Raw genomic sequence first — 22,768 nt, 5'->3', positions numbered from 1 at the left:
AGAGGCTGGAAAAGTTAAAGGTACAAAAAAGGAACAGCTGGAGGACCAAATTGCAACTCATTAGGTCAATTGGCAATAGGTCATTAACACGACTGGGTATAAAAAGAGCATCTTGGAGTGGCAGCGGCTCTCAGAAGTAAAGATGAGAGGAGGATCACCAATCCCCCTAATTCTGCGCCGATAAATAGTGGAGCAATATCAGAAAGGAGTTCGACAGTGTAAAATTGCAAAGAGTTTGAACATATCATCATCTACAGTGCATAATATCATCAAAAGATTCAGAGAATCTGGAAGAATCTCTGTGCGTAAGGGTCAAGGCCGGAAAACCATACTGGGTGACCGTGATCTTCGGGCCCTTAGACGGCACTGCATCACATACAGGCATGCTTCTGTATTGGAAATCACAAAATGGGCTCAGGAATATTTCCAGAGAACATTATCTGTGAACACAATTCACCGTGCCATCCGCCGTTGCCAGCTAAAACTCTATAGTTCAAAGAAGAAGCCGTATCTAAACATGATCCAGAAGCGCAGACGTCTTCTCTGGGCCAAGGCTCATTTAAAATGGACTGTGGCAAAGTGGAAAACTGTTCTGTGGTCAGACGAATCAAAATTTGAAGTTCTTTATGGAAATCAGGGACGCCGTGTCATTCGGACTAAAGAGGAGAAGGACGACCCAAGTTGTTATCAGCGCTCAGTTCAGAAGCCTGCATCTCTGATGGTATGGGGTTGCATTAGTGCGTGTGGCATGGGCAGCTTACACATCTGGAAAGACACCATCAATGCTGAAAGGTATATCCAGGTTCTAGAGCAACATATGCTCCCATCCAGACGACGTCTCTTTCAGGGAAGACCTTGCATTTTCCAACATGACAATGCCAAACCACATACTGCATCAATTACAGCATCATGGCTGCGTAGAAGAAGGGTCCGGGTACTGAACTGGCCAGCCTGCAGTCCAGATCTTTCACCCATAGAAAACATTTGGCGCATCATAAAACGGAAGATACGACAAAAAAGACCTAAGACAGTTGAGCAACTAGAATCCTACATTAGACAAGAATGGGTTAACATTCCTATCCCTAAACTTGAGCAACTTGTCTCCTCAGTCCCCAGACGTTTACAGACTGTTGTAAAGAGAAAAGGGGATGTCTCACAGTGGTAAACATGGCCTTGTCCCAACTTTTTTGAGATGTGGTGTTGTCATGAAATTTAAAAATCACCTAATTGTTCTCTTTAAATGATACATTTTCTCAGTTTAAACATTTGATATGTCATCTATGTTCTATTCTGAATAAAATATGGAATTTTGAAACTTCCACATCATTGCATTCCGTTTTTATTTACAATTTGTACTTTGTCCCAACTTTTTTGGAATCGGGGTTGTATATATATATATATATATATATATATATATATATATATACACACACATATATATATATATATATATATATAGCCAGGGCAGTGGGTAGCTATACTACAGAACCCGGGGAGCAGTTGGGGGTTCGGTGCCTTGCTCAAGAGCACTTCAGCCATCATACAGAAAGAGGAGAAAGTGTTATTCCGCAGATTTTTCCTGCCGGGAATCGAACTGGCGACCCTTTGGACCCAAAGCAGCTTCTCTAACCTACAGGCCATAGCTGCTTTCTAGCCAACAGTTTCAGGTAAACTCACGTAAACATACTTTAGACAGCAGTTCCGCTCCCTTTTTTCCATTTCTTCCTCCTCAGAAATCCAGACTGACTGTCTCGCTGTATCTAACAGCCAGGTCATGAGTTCCCTAAAAGGAAGAAAGTTTGAGGAATGTTCACGCTGGATCGTCTAATTAACGTATCTACGCACTGGAATTATCTCAAGAACTTTTAGACTGATCTTATGAGACGGTGACTCACCTGACCTGTCTGATCCGATAATCACACGAAAGCATTTCATTAGCAATCGAGAGGTGGAGCCGAAGCATCGGGAGCTTTAACTGGAAGTCGTCTTCCAAAACCTGCAACACGTACTGAAGCAGCAGACAGCGCACTTCACTGTGGAGCCTCCTCGCCTTGTCCTTCCACAAAACAACATTCGAAGAGTAAGAAATGCAGAAAGAAAATGAAGATGAAACCATTACACGGTAGCACTGATGTATCTCCTACCTGTTCAGTCATCACGGACAATAACAACTCCCAGTCCCATGGGATCGTCGATTTGTCTGCAGGATGGTATCTGGATGAGAAGTTTTCTCGATTTAGTGGACAATGACTTTTCTTTACAACATTCTGACAGATTAACTATGCTGCCATTTCCTTTTCTTCAAACAAGCCATTGTATTAAAGTAAAAGCTAGACTACTTTTCAGATTTTTCAAGTGTAGGTTTATAAAAAGAATTTTCCCAACACCAAATTCTAATTATTTTTCTTTAGTGGACTGAAAGCTACTGAATTCAAATCACAGACTTCCAATTTTATTTATTTGCTTTTCTAAAATAGAACAAATTAATGAATTTATCTATACATGGCCCTAAATTCTCCGCTATTTTTTCCTGCTTCACCATGACCCAATTCTAGATACTACATCATGCATGACATGGTGGGCTTTCCCTGTTCACGCAAGGCATTGTGGGATAAACTTGAAACAGGAGAGAAAAATGGAGGACGTGAGTGTGCGAATGAAACGTGAAAGACCGACTACAGTAAAGGAAAGAAGCGAGAAGAAAAGGCGTTATGTTATATACGAAAGAAAGGAAACGCAGGACCAAACTAATAAATAAATATCGGCGCTCAGCGAGCACCTCGGTGTGATCAGCTGTTCGTTTAGCGACAGAATGATGGAACTGTCAGTGCACGCTCAAAGGTAAACCTGTAGATGGCAGTAATGCAACACTGTGGATGCCAGCTGCTGTAAAACCCAAAAGAAGAAGGTAAACCTGCGCATACACACACACGGACTTCCTCTGTCTGCTTGACTGCGCGAAGCGAGCGATTTCATGCACATTATTTGCTTTAATACCCTCAAATTAAATAACTTCCCAGCCACAGAATGGCCTGATATTTTGTGAGATATTACAGAAATAAACATCTTTCACGATGACCACATTTCAGACGGAACTAAATTTCACCGATTTTATGAAATCGAAAGGCCGTCTAGCTTTAAAATATTAATCATCTAATCTCATGTTGCAGAACCTCAACTCGATTTAATGTAGCCTTTATAATGGAGAAAAAAATAATAATAAGCTACAATGCAAATCCAGATGCATAGTGCTATTAAAAAGTATTTGCTCCCCACCTGCTTTGCAAGGAACAAATCACTTCAGGGTGTGCTCATCTCATCTCATTATCTGTAGCCGCTTTATCCTGTTCTACAGGGTCGCAGGCGAGCTGGAGCCTATCCCAGCTGACTACGGGCGAAAGGCGGGGTACACCCTGGACAAGTCGCCAGGTCATCACAGGGCTGACACATAGACACAGACAACCATTCACACTCACATTCACACCTACGGTCAATTTAGAGTCACCAGTTAACCTAACCTGCATGTCTTTGGACTGTGGGGGAAACCGGAGCACCCGGAGGAAACCCACGCGGACACGGGGAGAACATGCAAACTCCGCACAGAAAGGCCCTCGCCGGCCACGGGGCTTGAACCCGGACCTTCTTGCTGTGAGGCGACAGCGCTAACCACTACACCACCGTGCCGTCAGGGTGTGCTGTTATCGGAAAATAATCAATCAATCAATCAATCAATCAATCATGAGGTCTTATGTGGCCTGATGCAAAACAGAGTTACTTTTACCCACCCAAAGTGGATTATTTTTTATTTTGACAAAATAAAAAACTGAATGAACACCACCTGGAACAGCTTTATATTTTATAATCTCAAGTCACAAGTTTACACTTTATAAATACACAGCACTAAACACATCTTGGAGTTATTTCTTTTGTCATTTACATAAAATGGTTCCCCCTTTTTTCTTTCATTCAAATCCTCAATAAGGTGAAATGACGATCGAATACAAACAGTATTCAATCAATATTCACTGATCTGCATCAATGGTCTAGAAAACAGGGCGCCAAAACTTTAAAAAAAAAAAAAAAAAAAAAAAAACACTAGCGCTTGTATTTGAGTATTTCGATACATCGTAGGCCTTTTAAGATTTTCTCCAGTACTTTCTCTACCTCTTGGAGCACCACAACTATGGAATCAATTTTGTGCCAAAATGTTCATACAATACTTTTGAAATATCAAACAAAAACGACAAATCAAAATACAAAAAAAAGTCAATTTTTTTAGACTGGCAAACAAATTATTCGTGTAATCGTGCAAAATATCAGTCTATTACCGTATTGGCTCGAATATAAGACGGTGTTTTTGTTGTAAAAAATAGCTCTTAAAAAGGGGGGTCGTCTTAAATTCGCGGACTAGACAAAATGCCGCCAAAAACGAAAGTGAGGACAGTGAGAGTGAGCAAAGTGAGGCTGAGGATCTCTGTGCTGAGTAGCTGTAATTTAGCAAACTACCCTTTCCATTGTTTCAGTTGTTTATTATTGTAAACCTTAATGTATTGTTTAATGCATTGTTTAAAGCATTTGCACTGTTCTGCAAATTTATTCCATGTACCCGTAGGCTATGGGAAGTTAATGCATTGACATTCTGAAGTTTATGAACTTTCAATCTAAACCTGACAAATTTGTTGAATTAATGCAATTTAAAATGTTTTAATTTGGCTTGTCTAGTAGCCTGCAGTTTAGCCTCTTTTTTTACTTCTATGAAAAGTGTTCACGGAAATGAGACTGAAATGACCTCTATTTAAATGTGAAAAACAAAAGCCTCTAATTTTAAACAGAATTTTGAAATAAATATGCTTTATATGAATGAACATTTGGTCTTCAAAAAACTTTTTCCCCAAAGATGAACTTGGAAAAGGGGGGGTCGTCTTACATTCAGGGTCGTCTTATATTCGGGCCAATACGGTACTCTTCAGAAACCTTTTATTTTTGTTCCGCGTCTTTCTCAGTTTTGTTTGGCGTAATTTATTTTGGTTGCGATTCCAGCTTTCTCGTTTGCGCTCCCTGACTTTTTGCTTGCAGTTTTGGCACAAACTTGACGTGTGGGTGGGCTGTCCAGGAATGCATTCCCATTGGCTAACTTGTGTTTGACTGACAGCTCCGCTCAGCCATTCCCTACTCGGATTCTGGCGGACTGTTTGACGAGTGACCGATCCATTGACGGTAAACAAGGATCGAGTGGACTTCAGTGGCGACTAGGATATTGAATTAATTCAACAAAGTACAAGTACGGGACAAATGTGTTGTACGTGTTGCAGTAGTACACAAGTCCACTCGATCCTTGTTTACCGTCAATGGATCGGTCACTCGTCAAACAGTCCGCCAAAATCCGAGTAGGAAATGGCCGCAACAGCCTCCGGGGGAATCGCTGAGCGTAGCACAAGTTAGCCAATGGGAATGCATTCCTGGACAGCCCACCCACACGTCAAGTTTGTGCCAAAACTGCAAGCAAAAAGTCAGGGAGCGCAAACGAGAAAGCTGGAATCGCAACCAAAATAAATTACGCCAAGCAAAACTGAGAAAGACGCGGAACAAAAATAAAAGGTTTCTGAAGAGTAATAGACTGATATTTTGCACGATTACACGAATAATTTGTTGGCCAGTCTAAAAAAATTGACTTTTTTTTGTATTTTGATTTGTCGTTTTTGTTTGATATTTCAAAAGTATTGTATGAACATTTTGGCACAAAATTGATTCCATACACAACCACCATAAAAACTCCAATGTGTTACCACCAAGCTAAGGTAAAAACGAGCCATGCTTTAGGTCAAACACGCGTCTCATAGCCTACAAGCGCGAGAGAAAAGCCGATACCTTTGCTTGATACCTTCGATTTAATCCGTCGTATTAGCGTACAGTGAAAATATTACAGCGGAACGATTATATCGTAACGATGGTGATCACCATGAGCTTTTCACTCACTTCTGCGTCCTCATCAGCAGGTTGTAGGCTTCCAGTGCCACCACTGGAGTGCACTGCGGCTCCAGCAGGATCCGTCTCAGGAGGTGAGCGGTGATATCAGCAGGAGGGTAATAACACGGCTGGATGAGGTCGGAGAGAAGCTGCAAAGTGCCCTCGGTGTAATTCTCTTCGATGGTGCTGTAGACCAGACTCAGGCTCTGCCTGCACAGAGGCTCGGCCATGCCGAAGTCCTTACTGTCCTCGTCGGCAGCGTGCTGTTGGAGAGAAGACGTGGAGTAGATTAGACTGGTCTGATCCAGCTGCTCCTATAACTATTAGACATATCCAGCCTGAAAAACAATCAAGTGTCTCCACCGCTTGAACAACCAGTAAGGATGAGGTCCAGCTCCACCTCGTGGACTTTTTGCTCTGCTTCAGGGACTACTTGAAGAATTTGGGTGAAAGACACCACAAATAATATCAGCAGGTACGTTAACAGCTTTCAGATTTATTACCTCGCCCGCGACGGAGTAAGCGGGGTGAGGTATTGCAATCAGTGCGGTTTGTTTGTGTGGGTGTCTATCATTTTAACGGGGTGCGGACACTTTTTATATCCACCGTACATGTTGATAATGGTAATATTTCTCAATCATCAGCTGTCAGGTTATAGTCCTATGAAAACCTTGAGTTTGACCCTTCACAGTCAGTCAAGGTCGAAGATCATGGCGCCAAATGAAAGCCCATATGGCACTTCCTATAAGTTGATAAAGATAAACATCTGTCTACCATCAACCGTATTCAAGTTACAGCCCTCTGAAAATCCATGACTTTGAGTTTGACCTTTCAAGGTCACTCAAGGTCAAAGATCATGGTGCCAAAGAAAAGCCCATATGGAGCACTTGCATGTGACGTCACAGCCGATCCAGATTGTGACAGACGCCATCTTGTCGGTCAAACGCCATTTCCGCCTTCTACTTCTACCTTTTCTTCTGGAAAACCCTACTATATACAATTCTACTACAACGGCTGCGGCTACAAGCTCTCCCTACCTGTGCACGTTTTTTGTGTTTTTTGTGTGTATTTTTGCGTGTTGTTCGTCTGTACCGGACTTCAATATCCACTACAACCGTATGGACTTACTGGACATTGGTTTCCAGCAGAAAATGACGGTTTGTAGTGATTTCCATCGCATGCACAACATTCCGGACGAGATAGCGAGACCAGCGGGGTCTCCGTGGATTGTTATCGGAAGCAAAGCGAAGGAGGCGGCGCCGGGAGCGGAAGCAAAAGCGAGGCTGTAGAGCCGGCCTGTTGACTAAGCTCAGAAAACAGCCACTCAAATCTCCACTGCCAAGCCTCTACCTCTCCAACGCCAGATCCATGGTAAACAAGACGGACGATTTGGAATTACAGCTGGAATCACCTTATTCTATTCTATAATCGGCTGGTCAGTGCTATACTCAATACTTAAGTGACTTACCCGTCCAATGAGGATTGTTATTTTCTTGTTTACAAGATGCCACGTCTGAGTCGCTGACAAATCCTGAATTTCTGTAAAGATAACTGTCCAGAGATTTATAAGCACGCAGTGCTTCACCACTGAACAGCGAGGGAAAGTTAATGAGGTAATCATACACGTCCGGGTATTCCGCTGGCAGTTCAACATCCACTGACACGGTCGTGAAAACTCCGTCCGGAAAGCCATAAGGGTCACTAATCTGTAGATCGTTTATTTTAGACATATATCTAATTATCTGTTCATTAGAAAAATGAGCCGTGTAGTCCGTCAGTTGAAATTGATCCATTCTGTACACGAGTGCAGCAGTATTCAGCTGTTTTTTTTTACCGACAAGATGGCGGCTGTGTACTTTCCGGTCACGTGACTGCAAGATCTCTATAGGAGTTCCTATATGCTCATAATAGTAAACATCTGTCTATCAGCAACTGTTTTTGAGTTATAATGGAAAATGTGTTATTTTGACCGATGACCTTGACCCCCCCTCAATCTTTAACCCTCAACCGCTATGGAGACTGTTCAAGCTACCCCATCAAGCAGCATATGATTAGAAGCAGAATTGAAAGATGCACGCTTTGGTTTGAAGTCAAAATGATGAATTTGAAGAAAGTTATCACAAAAAAAAAAAAAAACAACATGATTTTGACCTTGACCCGATCACACCCAAAATTTAATCAGGTAATCTATGGAAGTCAATTGGTGCAACTGTCTAGACACTAGATTATTAACGGACAGACACAAACAAACCGCACTGATTACAAGACCTCGCCCGCGACGGAGTAAGATAAGAACTGAAAATGATCAGAACTGAAATCCTTTGAGAACTGCGGGACGGAGGAGATAGGATCCAACTGAAAATAAACAAAGGTGTAAACAAATTGTTTAATCAACAAACAAATGATCAAGTTTTGTTCTACGAAGAAAGCTCGACCTAAAACATTGATCAGAGCTGAAATCCAGAGATGCCAACCTTTTGTGAAATCAATGTGTAGTGACACATGCATACAAGCGGAGCGCCCGCAGGGTGCATAGCGAGTCCAATCCAGCTGGGGGTTCGGGGGGGCGCTGTAAGCCCCCCGAGAAAATTTTGGAAATGGGTGCTTTTTTAGGGCCATTCTGAGTGAATACAGGTGACTAACACTACGTTCAGACTGCAACCTGAAACGACCCATATCCGATTTGTTGCGAAATCCGATTTTTTTGTTAGGCCGTTCACATTACCAATTATATGAGACTTGTATGCGATCTCCAATATGAACGGAAAACGACCCAAGTGTCCCGCATGCGCAAATTGACACGTAATAAGCACATCTACGTAATACGTAAACCAAAAAAAAGCGCACTCTTCAAGTTTGCAAGTAAAGCATGGAGATGAGGCGAGGCCTGGCGATGCGGTTTTTGTGGCGGCGGCGGAACTCACACAATAATCTGATTAATGTGGGCAGCAGACTAATGAGACCGAAGGTGTCAAATTACTGGAAATTTCCAGAACAATCTTATAATCTTGTAATACAGGATGGTTTAAGTTATAAATCAGTTATAGAAACTGCTTTATTTAATCAGGCTAACAGATCAACATCCAGGTCCCTACCAAATCCACCATTAGCTTGATCAATTCTATAAAAGTCTATTTAAATTCTGAAAACTGTACAAATGTTGTTGTTTTCCACCAAAGAGGCGGGATTAGCCAACGCAGAATAGTGACGTTTGTCTCTTGTTGAGGACGTGTAGGTCACATGAATGTGACCGGTCCGGTCAGACTGCAGTCGCATGTGAAAATAACGGACATGCATCGGAATTAGGACCACATATCCAAGCGGCCTGGGTCGCATGTGAAAAAAAAAAAAAAACCGGATCTGTGTCGTTCAGATTGTCAATAACAAATCAGATACAGGTCGCATATGGGCAAAAAAAATCGGATATGGGTCGTTTCAGGGTGCAGTCTGAACGTAGTCTAAAATGAACTGGGACATGTTGGTTTTGGGGGGAGAAAACTGTTGATTTTTTTTTTCAATTATCTGAAAAATAAAACCAAACCACAATCACTCATGATTTTCTCATGAGTGATACTCATAACTCACCACATTCACACGAAGTAAAGACTTCTCTGGTAATTTGTATACAATCAACTTTCAAACAGTGTATAGACCCCTTCGCAGTAAACGTCATTCATACGCAAGAGGAAATTGCGCGCGCAGCCTGGACCCAAAAAAGACTCAGCGATGGTAGAGACGAGAAGAAATATTTGGAAGAAATGCCTAGTTGTTGTGTTTTCGGGTGTCAGAATCGTAGCAGTGATGGGGTTAAAATGTACAGAATTCCAGCAGGATCTCACCCATTCCAAAAAAAATCGCGACGTCTATGGCTACAAGCCATCAAACGTGTAGACTGGGATGAAAGCGCCATCAAAAATGCACGGGTTTGCAGCGCCCACTTCATCACAGGTAAGATCAGGCTATTTATTAAATCTTTCTTTTTTATTCTTTCTAGTCTTCGTTTATTGATGTAGCAAAATACTTTGGTAACGTTTGTCTGATTAGCTGGGTCATAGTTACACAATGTAATGAATATTGTTAGCATGTTAACTTAGCTTTGCATGCAGTTTTGTTTGTAGGAGAGGTCTCGCTTGACTCAAGCAGTCCAGATTTTGTGCCATCATTATTTGTGTATGCCGAAAATCACAATTTTAAAGCAAGGATGGAAAGGTAAAATTGTGTGCCCTCACTCTAAATGCCAACTTACGTTGACTGCTCTAACCTAGCTCCCGCCCCGTTCAGTTTCATTTCTGCTCTCTGCCTCTCACTTTTTACGCAGCTCTGATTTCTCTTAGACCATGTTCAGACTGCACTCTGAAACGACCCATATCCGATTTTTTTGCCCATATGCGACCTGTATCCGATTTGTTATTGACAATCTGAACGACACAGATCCGATTTTTTTCACATGCAACCCAGGCCACTTGGATATGTGGTCCTAATTCCGATGCATATCCGTTATTTTCACATGCGACTGCAGTCTGACCGGACAGGTCGCATTCATGCGACCTACACATCATCAACAAGAGACAAACGTCACTATTCTGCGTTGGCTAATCCCGCCTCTTTGGTGGAAAACAACAACAACATTTGTACAGTTTTCAGAATTTAAATAGACTTTTATAGAATTGATCAAGCTAATGGTGGATTTGGTAGGGACCTGGATGTTGATCTGTTAGCCTGATTAAATAAAACAGTTTATAACTTAAACCATCCTGTATTACAAGATTATAAGATTGTTCTGGAAATTTCCAGTAATTTGACACCTTCGGTCTCATTAGTCTGCTGCCCACATTAATCAGATTATTGTGCGAGTTCTGCTGCCGCCACAAAAACCACATCGCCAGGTCTCGCCTCATCTCCATGCTTTACTTGCAAACTTGAAGAGTGCACTTTTTTTTGGTTTACGTATTACGTAGATGTGCTTATTACGTGTCAATTTGCGCATGCGGGACACTTTTGGGTCGTTTTCCGTTCATATTGGAGATAGCATACAAGGAATGCATTCCCATTGGGTAACTTGTGTTTGACTGACAGCTACGCTCAGCCATTCCCTACTCGGATTCTGGCGGACTGTTTGACGAGTGGCCGATCCATTGACGGTAAACAAGGATCGAGTGGACTTCAGTGGCGACTATGATATTGAATTAATTCAACAAAGTGTAAATTCAGTATCATAGTCGCCACTGAAGTCCACTCCATCCTTATTTACCGTCAATGGATCGGTCACTCTTCAAACAGTCCGCCAGAATCCGAGTAGGGAATGGCTGAGCGGAGCTGTCAGTCAAACACAAGTTAGCCAATGGGAATGCATTCCTGGACAGCCCACCCACACGTCAAGTTTGTGCCAAAACTGCAAGCAAAAAGTCAGGGAGCGCAAACGAGAAAGCTGGAATCGCAACCAAAATAAATTACGCCAAACAAAACTGAGAAAGACACGGAACAAAAATAAAAGGTTTCTGAAGAGTAATAGACTGATATTTTGCACGATTACACGAATAATTTGTTTGCCAGGCTAAAAAAATTGACTTTTTTTGTATTTTGATTTGTCGTTTTTGTTTGATATTTCAAAAGTATTGTATGAACATTTTGGCACAAAATTGATTCCATACAGTGGTGGCTACACAAACACTCAGCGAACATTTCTCCGTGTATGAAAATACACTCCAACCACTCAGTTTGGTTTCATTTACAACCAACGGTGTCTTTTGATCCCAGCACGCAATTAAACGAGAGAAGACTGGTTTACCAGAGACAAAATAAGCGTCATCTCTGCTTCTGTTCCCTCTGACGGCCCCGAAACGCTACTGCCTCTGCCGAGTGCGCGCGCACTCTGAACTGAATCAGCTCTGCGCATGCGCCGTGCGGCACAAAAAAAAATGGCAGCCACCATGAAGGAAGGCGATCCGGAGTTTTCAAACATTTTAAGTGTGAAATCGCAAAATGGTATTCTAGCGAACAACAAAATAGTAAAGATTCAGAAAAACAAAATCATTCAGTGATCATTTTAATAGTGTGATTTCATCTGAACTAGGCCTAACGCTCGATTTCGAACTATAAAAAGCCTGTGTATCGGACATTTTAAGTACCTTTGTAAAAGTTTTGCAAATGTTGCAGTCAGCATTTAAAATGCTAACTTAAAGTTCTTGTACAAGTTTCAGGGTGTATTCAGACCAGGATAGTTCGATAGTTCACTTGCTTTGGTCCGAACCAATTATTTTTTTATTTTTTCATTTTGGTGCGGTTTGCTTTCACACTGTACATTTTAGTAAGCGGACCAAAATCTGTCAACAAAGCCACGCGCCCTGAGGTCATTCAGCTATTGGTCAGAGACGACACGCGCACAAAGCGTTAAGTTCAAAAGTAGTCATGGAGGCTTTCCGTGCTGTTATTCTTTTTAATGTCATCAAAGCTATATGTTTTTTCCAGTTTTTACTGTTTTCACAATTGTGCGATTACTATGCTGTTGTACAAGTAATTTATCAACAACGACTTCAAAGGGCAAGGCGGCTACGGAGGATAGCGCTGATGAGCGCACATCATGTTGCGACAGTTCTGGCTCTTCACGCAATAGATGAATTTCTTTTTTGCGTCGCTAGTACCGCCACTTTTTGAAAGAATGTCCCTGATTTTAATGTAGGTCTGACGGAGTTTCTTCACTTTTAGCCGACATTGTTCTGGGGAGCGCGTGAACCCCTTCTCCTTCATTTTCTCACTGAATACAGCAAACACGTCGGCATCTTTGTGTGTTCTCTCCAAAAGCTCAGATATGTGGACATCTGCCCAGATATCCACAACAGGGCTGTAACGATACACCCAACTCACGATTCGATTCGTATCGCGATTTTTGACCCACGATTCGATACGCCCACGATTTTTTTTTTTAATGTTTTTTTAAAGTAGTAAATTTGACTTATTAACATTTACTTACTTACATTAACTATTTAATAACAAATAATTCAGACCACTGCAGAGAATGAGTAATATGTATGCAAAAATGAACAAATGTATATCCAAAGATTGTTTTATTTCTCAAAATAATACTGTTGAGCCGGAAGCTCTGTTTTTTTCGGTTCTGAAAAAGTCATTTTTCCAAATCGTGTAAATCCGTTAAGATTTTTTTTTGGGGGGGGGGGGGGGGGGGGGGCTCTCTCACTGTCTCACTCTCATAGGGCCAATGATTTTCTGTGATCGCGGAAAACAGATGGAAATTACGGAATTTTTATGGTGAAACATTGCTCGCGTGTCAAAATGTAACTGCCGCAGAAGGCTTCCGCCCAAGCAGACATGCCTTCAGTGTTGCCAGATATTGCTAACGTTTTCCACCCCAAAATATGTTCAAAACCAGCCAAAAAGCACCTAAACCTGCCCAATCTGGCAACACTGCATGCCTTTCCGGTCAAGTGATTGTGATTGGCTTGTGGCACACCTAGCCAGCCAATGAGCTGCTTGTTTACAGAGTCGCTCCCCGCGTCGCAACCAGAATGGCGACCGCTTAAAAGAAATGAATGCTCTGCCAGTGGCGAGTGTGGACGTTGCGTGACTCGCAGAAGATTGTCGCAGGTCGGCAAACAAACGACTTACTAATAGATATAAAAAAATAAAAGTAATTTAAGTAAGTTTAAAATGTAATTTAAATAAAAAGTAAAGTATTCATAAATTGAAGTTTGGAAGCGCCTCTGTTTTTGGGCTGAGGAGAAGTTTGAAAGGGTGTACCGCGATTCTGCCTTCTTGTATCGCGATACGGATCGTGGCTCTGCGTATCGCGATTTCAATACGCATATCGTTACAGCCCTAATCCACAAGGGTACGCGTTTCTTCCTCGGCCCACGTTTGCCCCCTACTCATTTTTTGTACTCTGTAGTCTAGCCTACCACTGGTCTGAATGACTGAACGACTGTTGTAAGGTTCCCTTGACAACCGAAACAGTGTTTGCACTTTGCGGTGGAGTGTCAAGACTCTGTTTCCCATAATGCTCGACAAACGATGGAAGCTCCCGAGGTACAAAAAAGCAAAACTGTCGGATTAGGTCCGGTCTGCTTTCACACCTCCAAAAGGTCCGCACCAGGGTTCCTTTGGTCCGGACCGAATCCGACCTTGCAGCTCGGTCTCGGTCCGCTTGTTTGGTCCGGACCAGAGTTCGGTGGTTTGTATTCAGACCAACCCAAAAGGTCCGGACCAAGGGAAATTTGGTTCATTTAGTCATTTGGTCCGGACCAAACAACGTAGGTGTGAATACGCCATCAGTTGATTAAACCGTCATATTTTATTAAATGTGTCTGCTTTTGTTATAAAAAAGTACTGAAAGAAAAAGCAAACACAGCATTGCAATTTCTTATCCATCCATATATATATATAAAAAATCCCTCCCTCCCGACTGAAAATTTTTTTGCTCGCCCGGTGGACAGGAAACGGATTTTTTTTTTTTAAGGATGGCCTTATGCATAAAAACAAAGAGAATTCAGCAACGGAGATGTTTACCATGCTTTGATCTCGTCCCCCTAATAAATGTTTCAGCTTTTTGAACTGCACCAGAGAAACCTCCTGTCCTCCCTCTGTGTGACCTTCAGAGAGATCTGCGCGACCTTCAGAGAGATCTGCGCCGTCACCGTCCACACCGCTCGCCTGTAACACTGAACCAGAAGAGTCTTTAGTACCAAACGCCAGGTGAGAAGGTGGACTGAGAGTGCGAGAGGACTTCACAGGACTGACAGGTGGACTGTCCATGTCCAGATCGGATCCCGTTTCTGCAGAATCGCTGGCGAGGAGCTCTGTGGACGTCGGACTGACGGGGACGGGTGCTCGGTCTGAAGCAGGTCGTGTCTGAGGGGCTATCTGTGACTGGGTCTGTGGATAAAGTGATGAGGCGTGTGTGTGCGCGTTTTCTGGCAGTTCCATCCTTCTATCGACCTCAAACAGGGACTCGGGTTGATCAAAGCCGCCCGTTGGGTCTTTGGTATCATCGTATAAAATAAGGGATTCGTCGGAGAACACGGGCGCGTCGATTTCGCTCGGGCAGAAGTACGGGCTGCCGAGGCTGAACGGCGAGAGCACTTTGTTCAGCCAGCTGTGCGGCGAATCCAACCTCTCGTCATGCTCGGGGTGTTTTTCAGCAGGTAGCGACGTCGATGTTTGCTCTGTGTGATTAGTGTTCTGGGCTTCGAAAACCTCCGGGAGTCCAATCGAAGGCTCGAAGGCGAGTGAAGAAGTATCTTTCGGACTTGAATGGTGAGAACCGTTTCTGAACCTCGGCGTGCTGCCGTCCTGTAAACGCGAGTGAATCCCATTGTATTGGTTCATACAAGAGTTTTCTTGAGCGCATGACACAGGAACAGGAGACTGAGAGCCAGTCCCGTCGCCCGAGTCCAAACAAATGACATCTTTCTCAAGATTCGCGGTGTACGACGAGCGGCGAACTTTTCCACACGATTTGGCTGTGAAGCTGACGCACGAGTCAGAGACGTTATTCAGATCTATGATTTCTATCGTGGAACACGGCAGCTTCTTTAGTCTTTGGGAGGATCTTGGTCTGGCTGATGAAAAGTGGTGCTCTGTGATATCGATAAGAACCTGTGAGAAACACACAAAAAAAAAAATACATATATCATCATCAGGATGGAAATGGAAAGTAGAAATCACTCACGGTGTCTGGAGCTTTATCAACTGTTCAGTGTGTGTTTTTTTTTTTTTTTTTTTTAACAGTGTAAAAGGCAACACCGCTACTTTATTTCATACAGTACCAACCTCGTGTTTTAGCTCAGAATTTCACTTGTGTACTCATTTCTGTGACCACGAAAGCGCAAACACTTTCAGTCAACTTATCTTTCCATGACGCTCACTCTGAAAGCACTGCATGGTGATGAACCTTCATGTTTTTCTGTCCTTCCAGACAAACAACCTGAAGCACGAATTCTCAATCTTTCGAAAACTTAGAGGAACTGAAGGCAAGTTTTTTTATTATCAAAATTCTATTTCTCATTTTATTAAATATCGGAACGCATTTTTGATCGCTATTTTGTCACTGCTGTAGCAAGTTATGAGTGTTTGAAATATGCTGTAATATATCAGTCCCGTAGGTCACGTTAAGGCCTCTGCATGCTCTTGTGACAAGGCTTTCGCAGATAGCTTTTCGCAGATAGTTGTAATTTATTGTTGAGCGGGGAGTAATAGGCGTGCGCGATGTTATTCACCGCCACAACGCAAGGGGGCGCGAAGTCGCTAGGAGTAGTTGGTGGGTGTGGTTAGTGGAGTGTTTATCCTCCGGTTACTTATAATGACTAGAACTGGAGTCGTATAGATGTACGTACTTCCTCAATCAACCGCTCTTCGTGCTGCTCCATCTTCGCTCGTGTTTTTAAAAATGCCGGTCGTGAAAACAAACCAAACCGGGAAAGTAGGGAAGCGGAAGTGCGTGTACAGCGGGTAGAGTGGACCAATCAGAGCCCTCTTGTCTGCGGCGCTGTCTGCGAGGCTTCTGCGGTGGTCACAATTTTTGGGAGGTGCACGCAGAGCGTCTGCGAAGGTGGAGGGGCTACGCAGACACTGTCTGCGACACCGTCTGCGAGCACTGGGTTGTCAGCATAAATTGGCCTTTAACCGACAATTGTCCGTCATTGACGGATTTTTTTTTTTTAGCTATGACAGAAAAATCTGAAGGCCGTTGGTCATTTTGACGGATGTTTACCGTTACCATTACCAATAACAGCCTAATAATAACAATAATAAAACATAATGAAACACACAATTGAAATGATTGGCAAGTTGTGGCAGAGTTTTCTTACATACAGTATACATAGTCTTCACTGCCGTCACTTTCAATCTGAGCCGATGTTGCGGCAGTCTTGATGTTCAGTGCATAGGCTGCTCATGTATACACTGCAGCCACTGCGCAAGGCTGTTCCGCCCATCGCGCTCCTGACCGCGCTACGACTTTTCTAACCACTAGCACAGTGAGATGGATTAATGTTTCCCTTCTCTGCAGAAGACACGTCATTTTTGCTATTAAAAAAAGAGATGCATTGGGTTGTTTGTGTCGTTTCCCTGCCTGTACAATAGCGCTCATTTAGGCTAGTTGTTTTCTTGTTTTTAAAATGAAACAAATGTCGATTTATTGTATTCTTCCCAGCAAGCTTAGGCCAAGTTTACATTAGACCGTATCTGTCTCGTTTTCTTCGCGGATGCACTGTCCGTTTACATTAAACCGCATGGAACCGCCGGGAAACGGGAATCCGCCAGCGTCCACATATTCAATCTAGATCGTGTCTGGTCCGGTGCTGTGTAAACATTGAGAATACGCGGATACGCTGTGCTGAGCTCTAGCTGGCGTCGTCATTGGACAACGTCACTGTGACATCCACCTTCCTGATTCGCTGGCGTTGGTCATGTGACGCGACTGCTGAAAAACGGGGAAGAAACTGAAAGCCCAGACATAACGTCTCCGGGACCTTCAGGATCCAAAGTGTCATCGCCTGTCAATGTGGTAAGTTATTTGTGATTATTAGGTTATGACTTATGATGCTATGTAGGGTTGGGCGGTATCCAAATTTTGATACCTTTAAACTGTCTCTGTGTTTTCCCAGGGTATACGGTATTACCGAGAAAAAAATAATATTTTGTTTCGGCCTACTGTGTAACGTGCGCCTATGCCTCAAATGTACTATTTAAAAGCAGCATAGCGAATTGTGTGCATTGTGGTATGGATTAAGCAGCAAAGCGAATTTTGTGCATTGATGAATGGATTAAGAGATATTTCAAAGCATCACGCAACTCTTCCTTCATCTTGAAAATAGCATTCAACTGTCGTTTACACATGTCTGCGTTGAAACGCCATTTGCAGCACTATTTCACCTACTCCATCAAAAAAAGTACACGATGAGCAGGATCATACCCTTTCAAGCATGGGAAATAAAAAAAAGAATCAACCAACACCCAAGTCCGTTTAGACTGCGCGATAAACCATATTCTTCAGCGCAAATGAGGCGAACCTAATTCAAATGCGTGATAGCTGCACAAGGCAAAATCATATGGGCCCACGTCATGCCATGGCGGGGAAATTAATAATCAAATGGCCTTACCTTGCTTAAAACGTTGTCTTGATCACATAACTCCTTACAATTATTCCACTTAAATCCATACGGTTTAACACACCCAACAAAGATAGCAAGCGCATTGCTAATTCCCACCAGAAACCGAACAGTTTACGCTACGATGTTTTCTTCCGTTTCTTCAGTAGATGACATTTCAAACGTTTATTACCCACATCCCAAATGTCATACGTTATATTATTTTACCTTGTTGTTACTCATGTAACCTACTCAAAACACAACTCATTGGAGAGATCTCGTGGAAGTGGAGTACCCCAGGCTATGGTGTGCCTTAGGGGACATATTAGATTTTTTTCGATTTTGCGCGGTCATTTACATTATTGCTGGCTCTTCCTTTTCGTTTGGTTTGAAACCAAAATACTGCCACACTGCCGATGTTGTATTTTTTTTTTTTTGCCACTAACTCGTTATCTTGACTTGCCATCTTTCAACCGCGGTCTCAGTCTCTTGCGAAGCTTTCTGTCAGACTCCAAATGTCACGCAGGGTTGCCATGGTAACGACATAAACAACCCTGCACGCGATGAGAACTTCTTTAGGAAATTGATAGAATTAGTGAAAATACGATCACACAGTTATTCGGGATGATCTTCAATTTATTATTTTATATTATGACCTCATGTACTCCATATTTATTTAGATATTATATATTTTTTTAAAATGACGGTAATGAGACCGATACCGTTGGTACTTTTGGATACCTCGGGATACCTTCTTACCATAATACCGCCCAACCCTAATGCTATGGTTAGGTAGGAACTACTGTGGATAGGGCTGGTCTGCAGGCAACGCTAGCAACTGAATGAACTTAATGAACACTGTTAGACACGTTATAAATACAACAGGAATGATGTGGATGATATTGACGGAAGATACCGTTCAACAGAATAAGTGAGTTTTCTTGGTGTCTTTCTAGTTCAGAAAGTTTAGTCAGTCAGCAGCACAACTAGGCTCGGACCTGGCACTGTGTTGATGTTGCTAACATTTGCACCCACGTTTCAGCAGCGAAAGTTCATAAAATGGATAACGGTAATGGATAACGGAAAGTTCATAAAAATGGATAATGGTAATGGATAACGGTAATGGTGAAAATAAGTTGGCCTTATAAATGCCAACAGATATTCAAGGTATAAGTAGATGAAATGAACATAAAAGGGGTCTTATTTTCAACTAAAGTGTACTGCAGATGTAGGGAGTTGAAACATTTTCTGAATGAGCTAGTTTATTGAAAGTTTAATAAACTGAAAATGCAATAACTGTAATTTTGAAGTAGATGATGTATAGGACATGTGTCACTTGTGTTCTGTGACTTATTGTGAAAATGATATAAAAGGGTTCAAAATCGCATAGTTACAAATATAATAGTAACTTCATATAATAATATTAACCACTGGTTATTTCAGAGAGGAAAAAAATGGGGACACTATTGCTTCCATTCGGGACAATACAACACAGAATTCGGGACCACTGGGGGACACAAAGAAAAAAAGTTAATTTCGAGCCCTGGCTGGCGGGTTTTCAAAATAATAAATGCATGCATGTGTTTTTGTGATAAATCCATATTATCCTGAGCATATTTCCTACATTAATCAATACAAAGTCCCTGCATCTTTCAGTTCTTTTAAATCAAGGCTGAATACTTTCTTCTTTGCCGCTGCCTTTTATTAAATCAAATTCAAGACTTTTAATTTGATTTCTTTTAGCGCGACCGCAATGGACGATGGGATATACAGTATAGCTTTGGTTAGTGACCATCGTTGTACACTCCTTTTCATGATGCATTGTGGGATACTTTGAGTGCACTGTATAGGGTGTAAATAATCCTCACTAAAGGCCAATTTATGCTGATAACCCAGTCCTCGCAGATGGCGTCTGCGTAGCCCCCCACCTTCGCAGACGCTCTGCGCGCACCTCCCAAAAATTGTGACCACCGCAGACAGCCTCGCAGACAAGAGGGCTCTAATTGGTCCACTCTACATCCGCTGTACACGCACTTCCGCTTCCCTACTTTCCCGGTTTGGTTTGTTTTCACGACCGCCATTTTTAAAAACACGAGCGAAGATGGAGCAGCACGAAGAGCGGTTGATCGAGGAAGTGAGGAAGTACGTACATCTATACGACTCCAGTTCTAGTCATTATAAGTAACCGGAGGATAAACACTCCACTAACCACACCCACCAACTACTCCTAGCGATTTCGCGACTTCGCGCCCCCTTGCGTCGTGGCGGTGAATAACATCGCGCACGCCTATTACTCCCCGCTCAACGATAAATTACAACTGTCTGCGAAAGCCTTGTCGCAAGAGCATGCAGAGGCCTTAAGGTTTCGGATAGCACTACAAAATGGCGTCCTCGCTATATAGGTGAGTAGGGAGCGATTTCGGACATTCTGTCTCCAGACTCTTCTTCCACGCTTGCTACAGTATTTTTCACTCATACTTAAGTATTCATTTCCCTCTATGATTTACTGAGTTACTTTTCAAATCAACATTGACAACTACACACAACGGAGCGACCTGGCAGCCAAAACTCTCTCAAAATCTTCCGTATTTATTGAAGCAAACCTCTCAGCCATGTTTGTTTACAAATTATCACAGTCGCTCGCTAGCATGGAAGTTTTACATCTCCGATGTGTCTCTTTTCCAGTTTTTTGATATCCGTTGGTATGTTTTTCTCTTATATCTACTGAAGTTTTGATAGCCTTTTGCGTGTTTAACATGTCTTTCTCGTTCCCAGAGAACAAAGAAATGCTTCTGCGCATTCGCAGCAGAAAACACTCTCGTTGGATATTTGCATCAGCTCCGACGTGCGGCGTCATGTCTTGACAACCGTGCAATCTCGTAAACCGTATTCACGCTCATCTTCCATTGGGTAGAGTGCCGTAATGCATGTCGGATAAGCGATATGCTAACAATACCGCATGCTATCGGACCAAATTAATGAAACCTGCTCGAAGGGAATAGCGCATGATTTTATTCCATCAAAAAAAGTGTCCTGTATGGATAATAATTATCTAGATTTCACTCCAAGTGTTTTCCTGTTGACTAGACACACGTTGTCAAAATGGCGAACTGGTTCAAAATTAAAATTCTTTCGATGAACTTGCTTTTTGTAGATGTGTCCGTATAATGTAAAGAATATTACACGGTGGCGTCATATATCTTCACGCAAGTTAAAGGTCCCATGGCATGAAATTTTCACTTTCTGAGGTTTTTTAACGTTAAAATGAGTTCCTCTGACCTTCTTAAGTCACCCCAGTGGCTAGAAATTTCATAATGTGTAAACCAAACTATGCCCAACATTTGAGAATGGCGCGTCAAAACGGCGTGTTGATAAACTCTTCCCTTGCCTACGTCAGCAAGGGAGATGATCCCCACGCCCCCCCTCTGGATTCCCACCCACTGTATGGATTGCCCGCCCAACTCAAAAGTTGCCACCAAACATAGAAGTTGCGCTGTACATGGATGTGACAACACAGAAAGGAGTCTGTTTTTACTGCCGACGGGAGAGCCCCTGAAGACGCAGTGGCTTCATTTTATTTACTCCAATAATACGCCGTCGAGTCTACCTAAGACGGTGTATGTTTGTCGGAAGCATTTTCCTGATGAATGTTTCCACAACTTGGGACAGTACAGGGCAGGTTTTGCACATCAACTGTCACTGAAGCCTGGGTCCGTACCAAGCATCCCTGCCGCATCAGCCACAAACACCGAACAAGTAAGTGTATAACTGTTAAGTCGTTTTGCCGTGTTTTAAAATCGGTGCCACGTTAGCCTTGCAATGTCTACATTAGCTGTGCAGCTAACCGCTTCCTGCAGTTAGCCAGGTACTCTGCGCTACAAAACCAAAAAGCATGCAGCATGCTCTGCTATAATAGCCAATCAAAACAGTTTTTACAAAGACACCCACATTCTTTTTTTAAGTCACTCGTTCATTTTATTTGTTTGTTTGTTCAGTAAAAACCCAAACATTTGTTGAATTTATTTTATTTCCTCGCGTCGCACCTTAATGACGTCAGCGCGCGGTATTTTTCCCTTCGCGGTTTGTTCCTTCTCTCTCGCCATAGTAAGACACCCACATCCGCTTGTTCTGACCCACTGGAGGTAGCGTCACAGTGCTGTTAGCCAATCAGAGGTAACACGTTTACATGTCATGAATATTAATGATAAAACCCGCCCCCACCCTCTACCCTTCCCCGCCTCCTGCTTCTCATTAGCAAAACGACGCACTGGGAAAAGCGCTGAAATGGGGCTTTCTCCCAGGAGGCTATATCTACGTGCCGAGGGTTCATTTCGAGAAAGGCTGCGGATATAACATCCGGAAACCTCCACGAGCCCGTTTAAAGCATCAACAAACCACCATGCCATGGGACCTTTAAACATCATGTCTGGCTAATGCGAACTAATATTAACTAATGCTAGCTGTACAGTTTACACAGAGTAACAGCTGACGCGTCCACGATGACCAAAATTTATTAACGTGCATTTTTATTACGCTATCTTGACGTAGTAATTGATTGTGTTTTTTGGTTGTTTGTTTTTTTTTTTAACGCAGGGCTAGGTGGTGCACGTGTAACACGCCGTTTGTGCACACGTTATTCAGGCTGCTACAGACACGGCGCCAGAATGTTTTGGGGTTTTTTTTCTTGTGGCAAAGGGCTG

The 22,768-nt window shown here is 42.7% G+C and overlaps 1 protein-coding gene across 1 annotated transcript in view; it reads right to left on the bottom strand.

Annotated features, from left to right (window-relative positions):
- simc1 (SUMO interacting motifs containing 1) overlaps positions 1-22,768 on the bottom strand; it is a 55,108-nt gene that overhangs the window by 20,594 nt on the left and 11,746 nt on the right. The window contains exons 2-6 of the mRNA XM_060927278.1: positions 14,488-15,576; positions 5,977-6,230; positions 2,145-2,214; positions 1,896-2,056; positions 1,688-1,783 (exon numbers count right to left, since the gene is read on the bottom strand). Of these exons, the coding sequence (XP_060783261.1) occupies positions 1,688-1,783; positions 1,896-2,056; positions 2,145-2,214; positions 5,977-6,230; positions 14,488-15,576 (1,670 nt within the window). The remainder of the gene's footprint in view (positions 1-1,687; positions 1,784-1,895; positions 2,057-2,144; positions 2,215-5,976; positions 6,231-14,487; positions 15,577-22,768) is intronic.

This window comes from Neoarius graeffei, chromosome 8, assembly GCF_027579695.1.
Source record: "Neoarius graeffei isolate fNeoGra1 chromosome 8, fNeoGra1.pri, whole genome shotgun sequence".
Lineage (NCBI taxonomy): Eukaryota > Metazoa > Chordata > Actinopteri > Siluriformes > Ariidae > Neoarius > Neoarius graeffei.
This window is presented reverse-complemented; position numbering and strand designations above follow the sequence as displayed.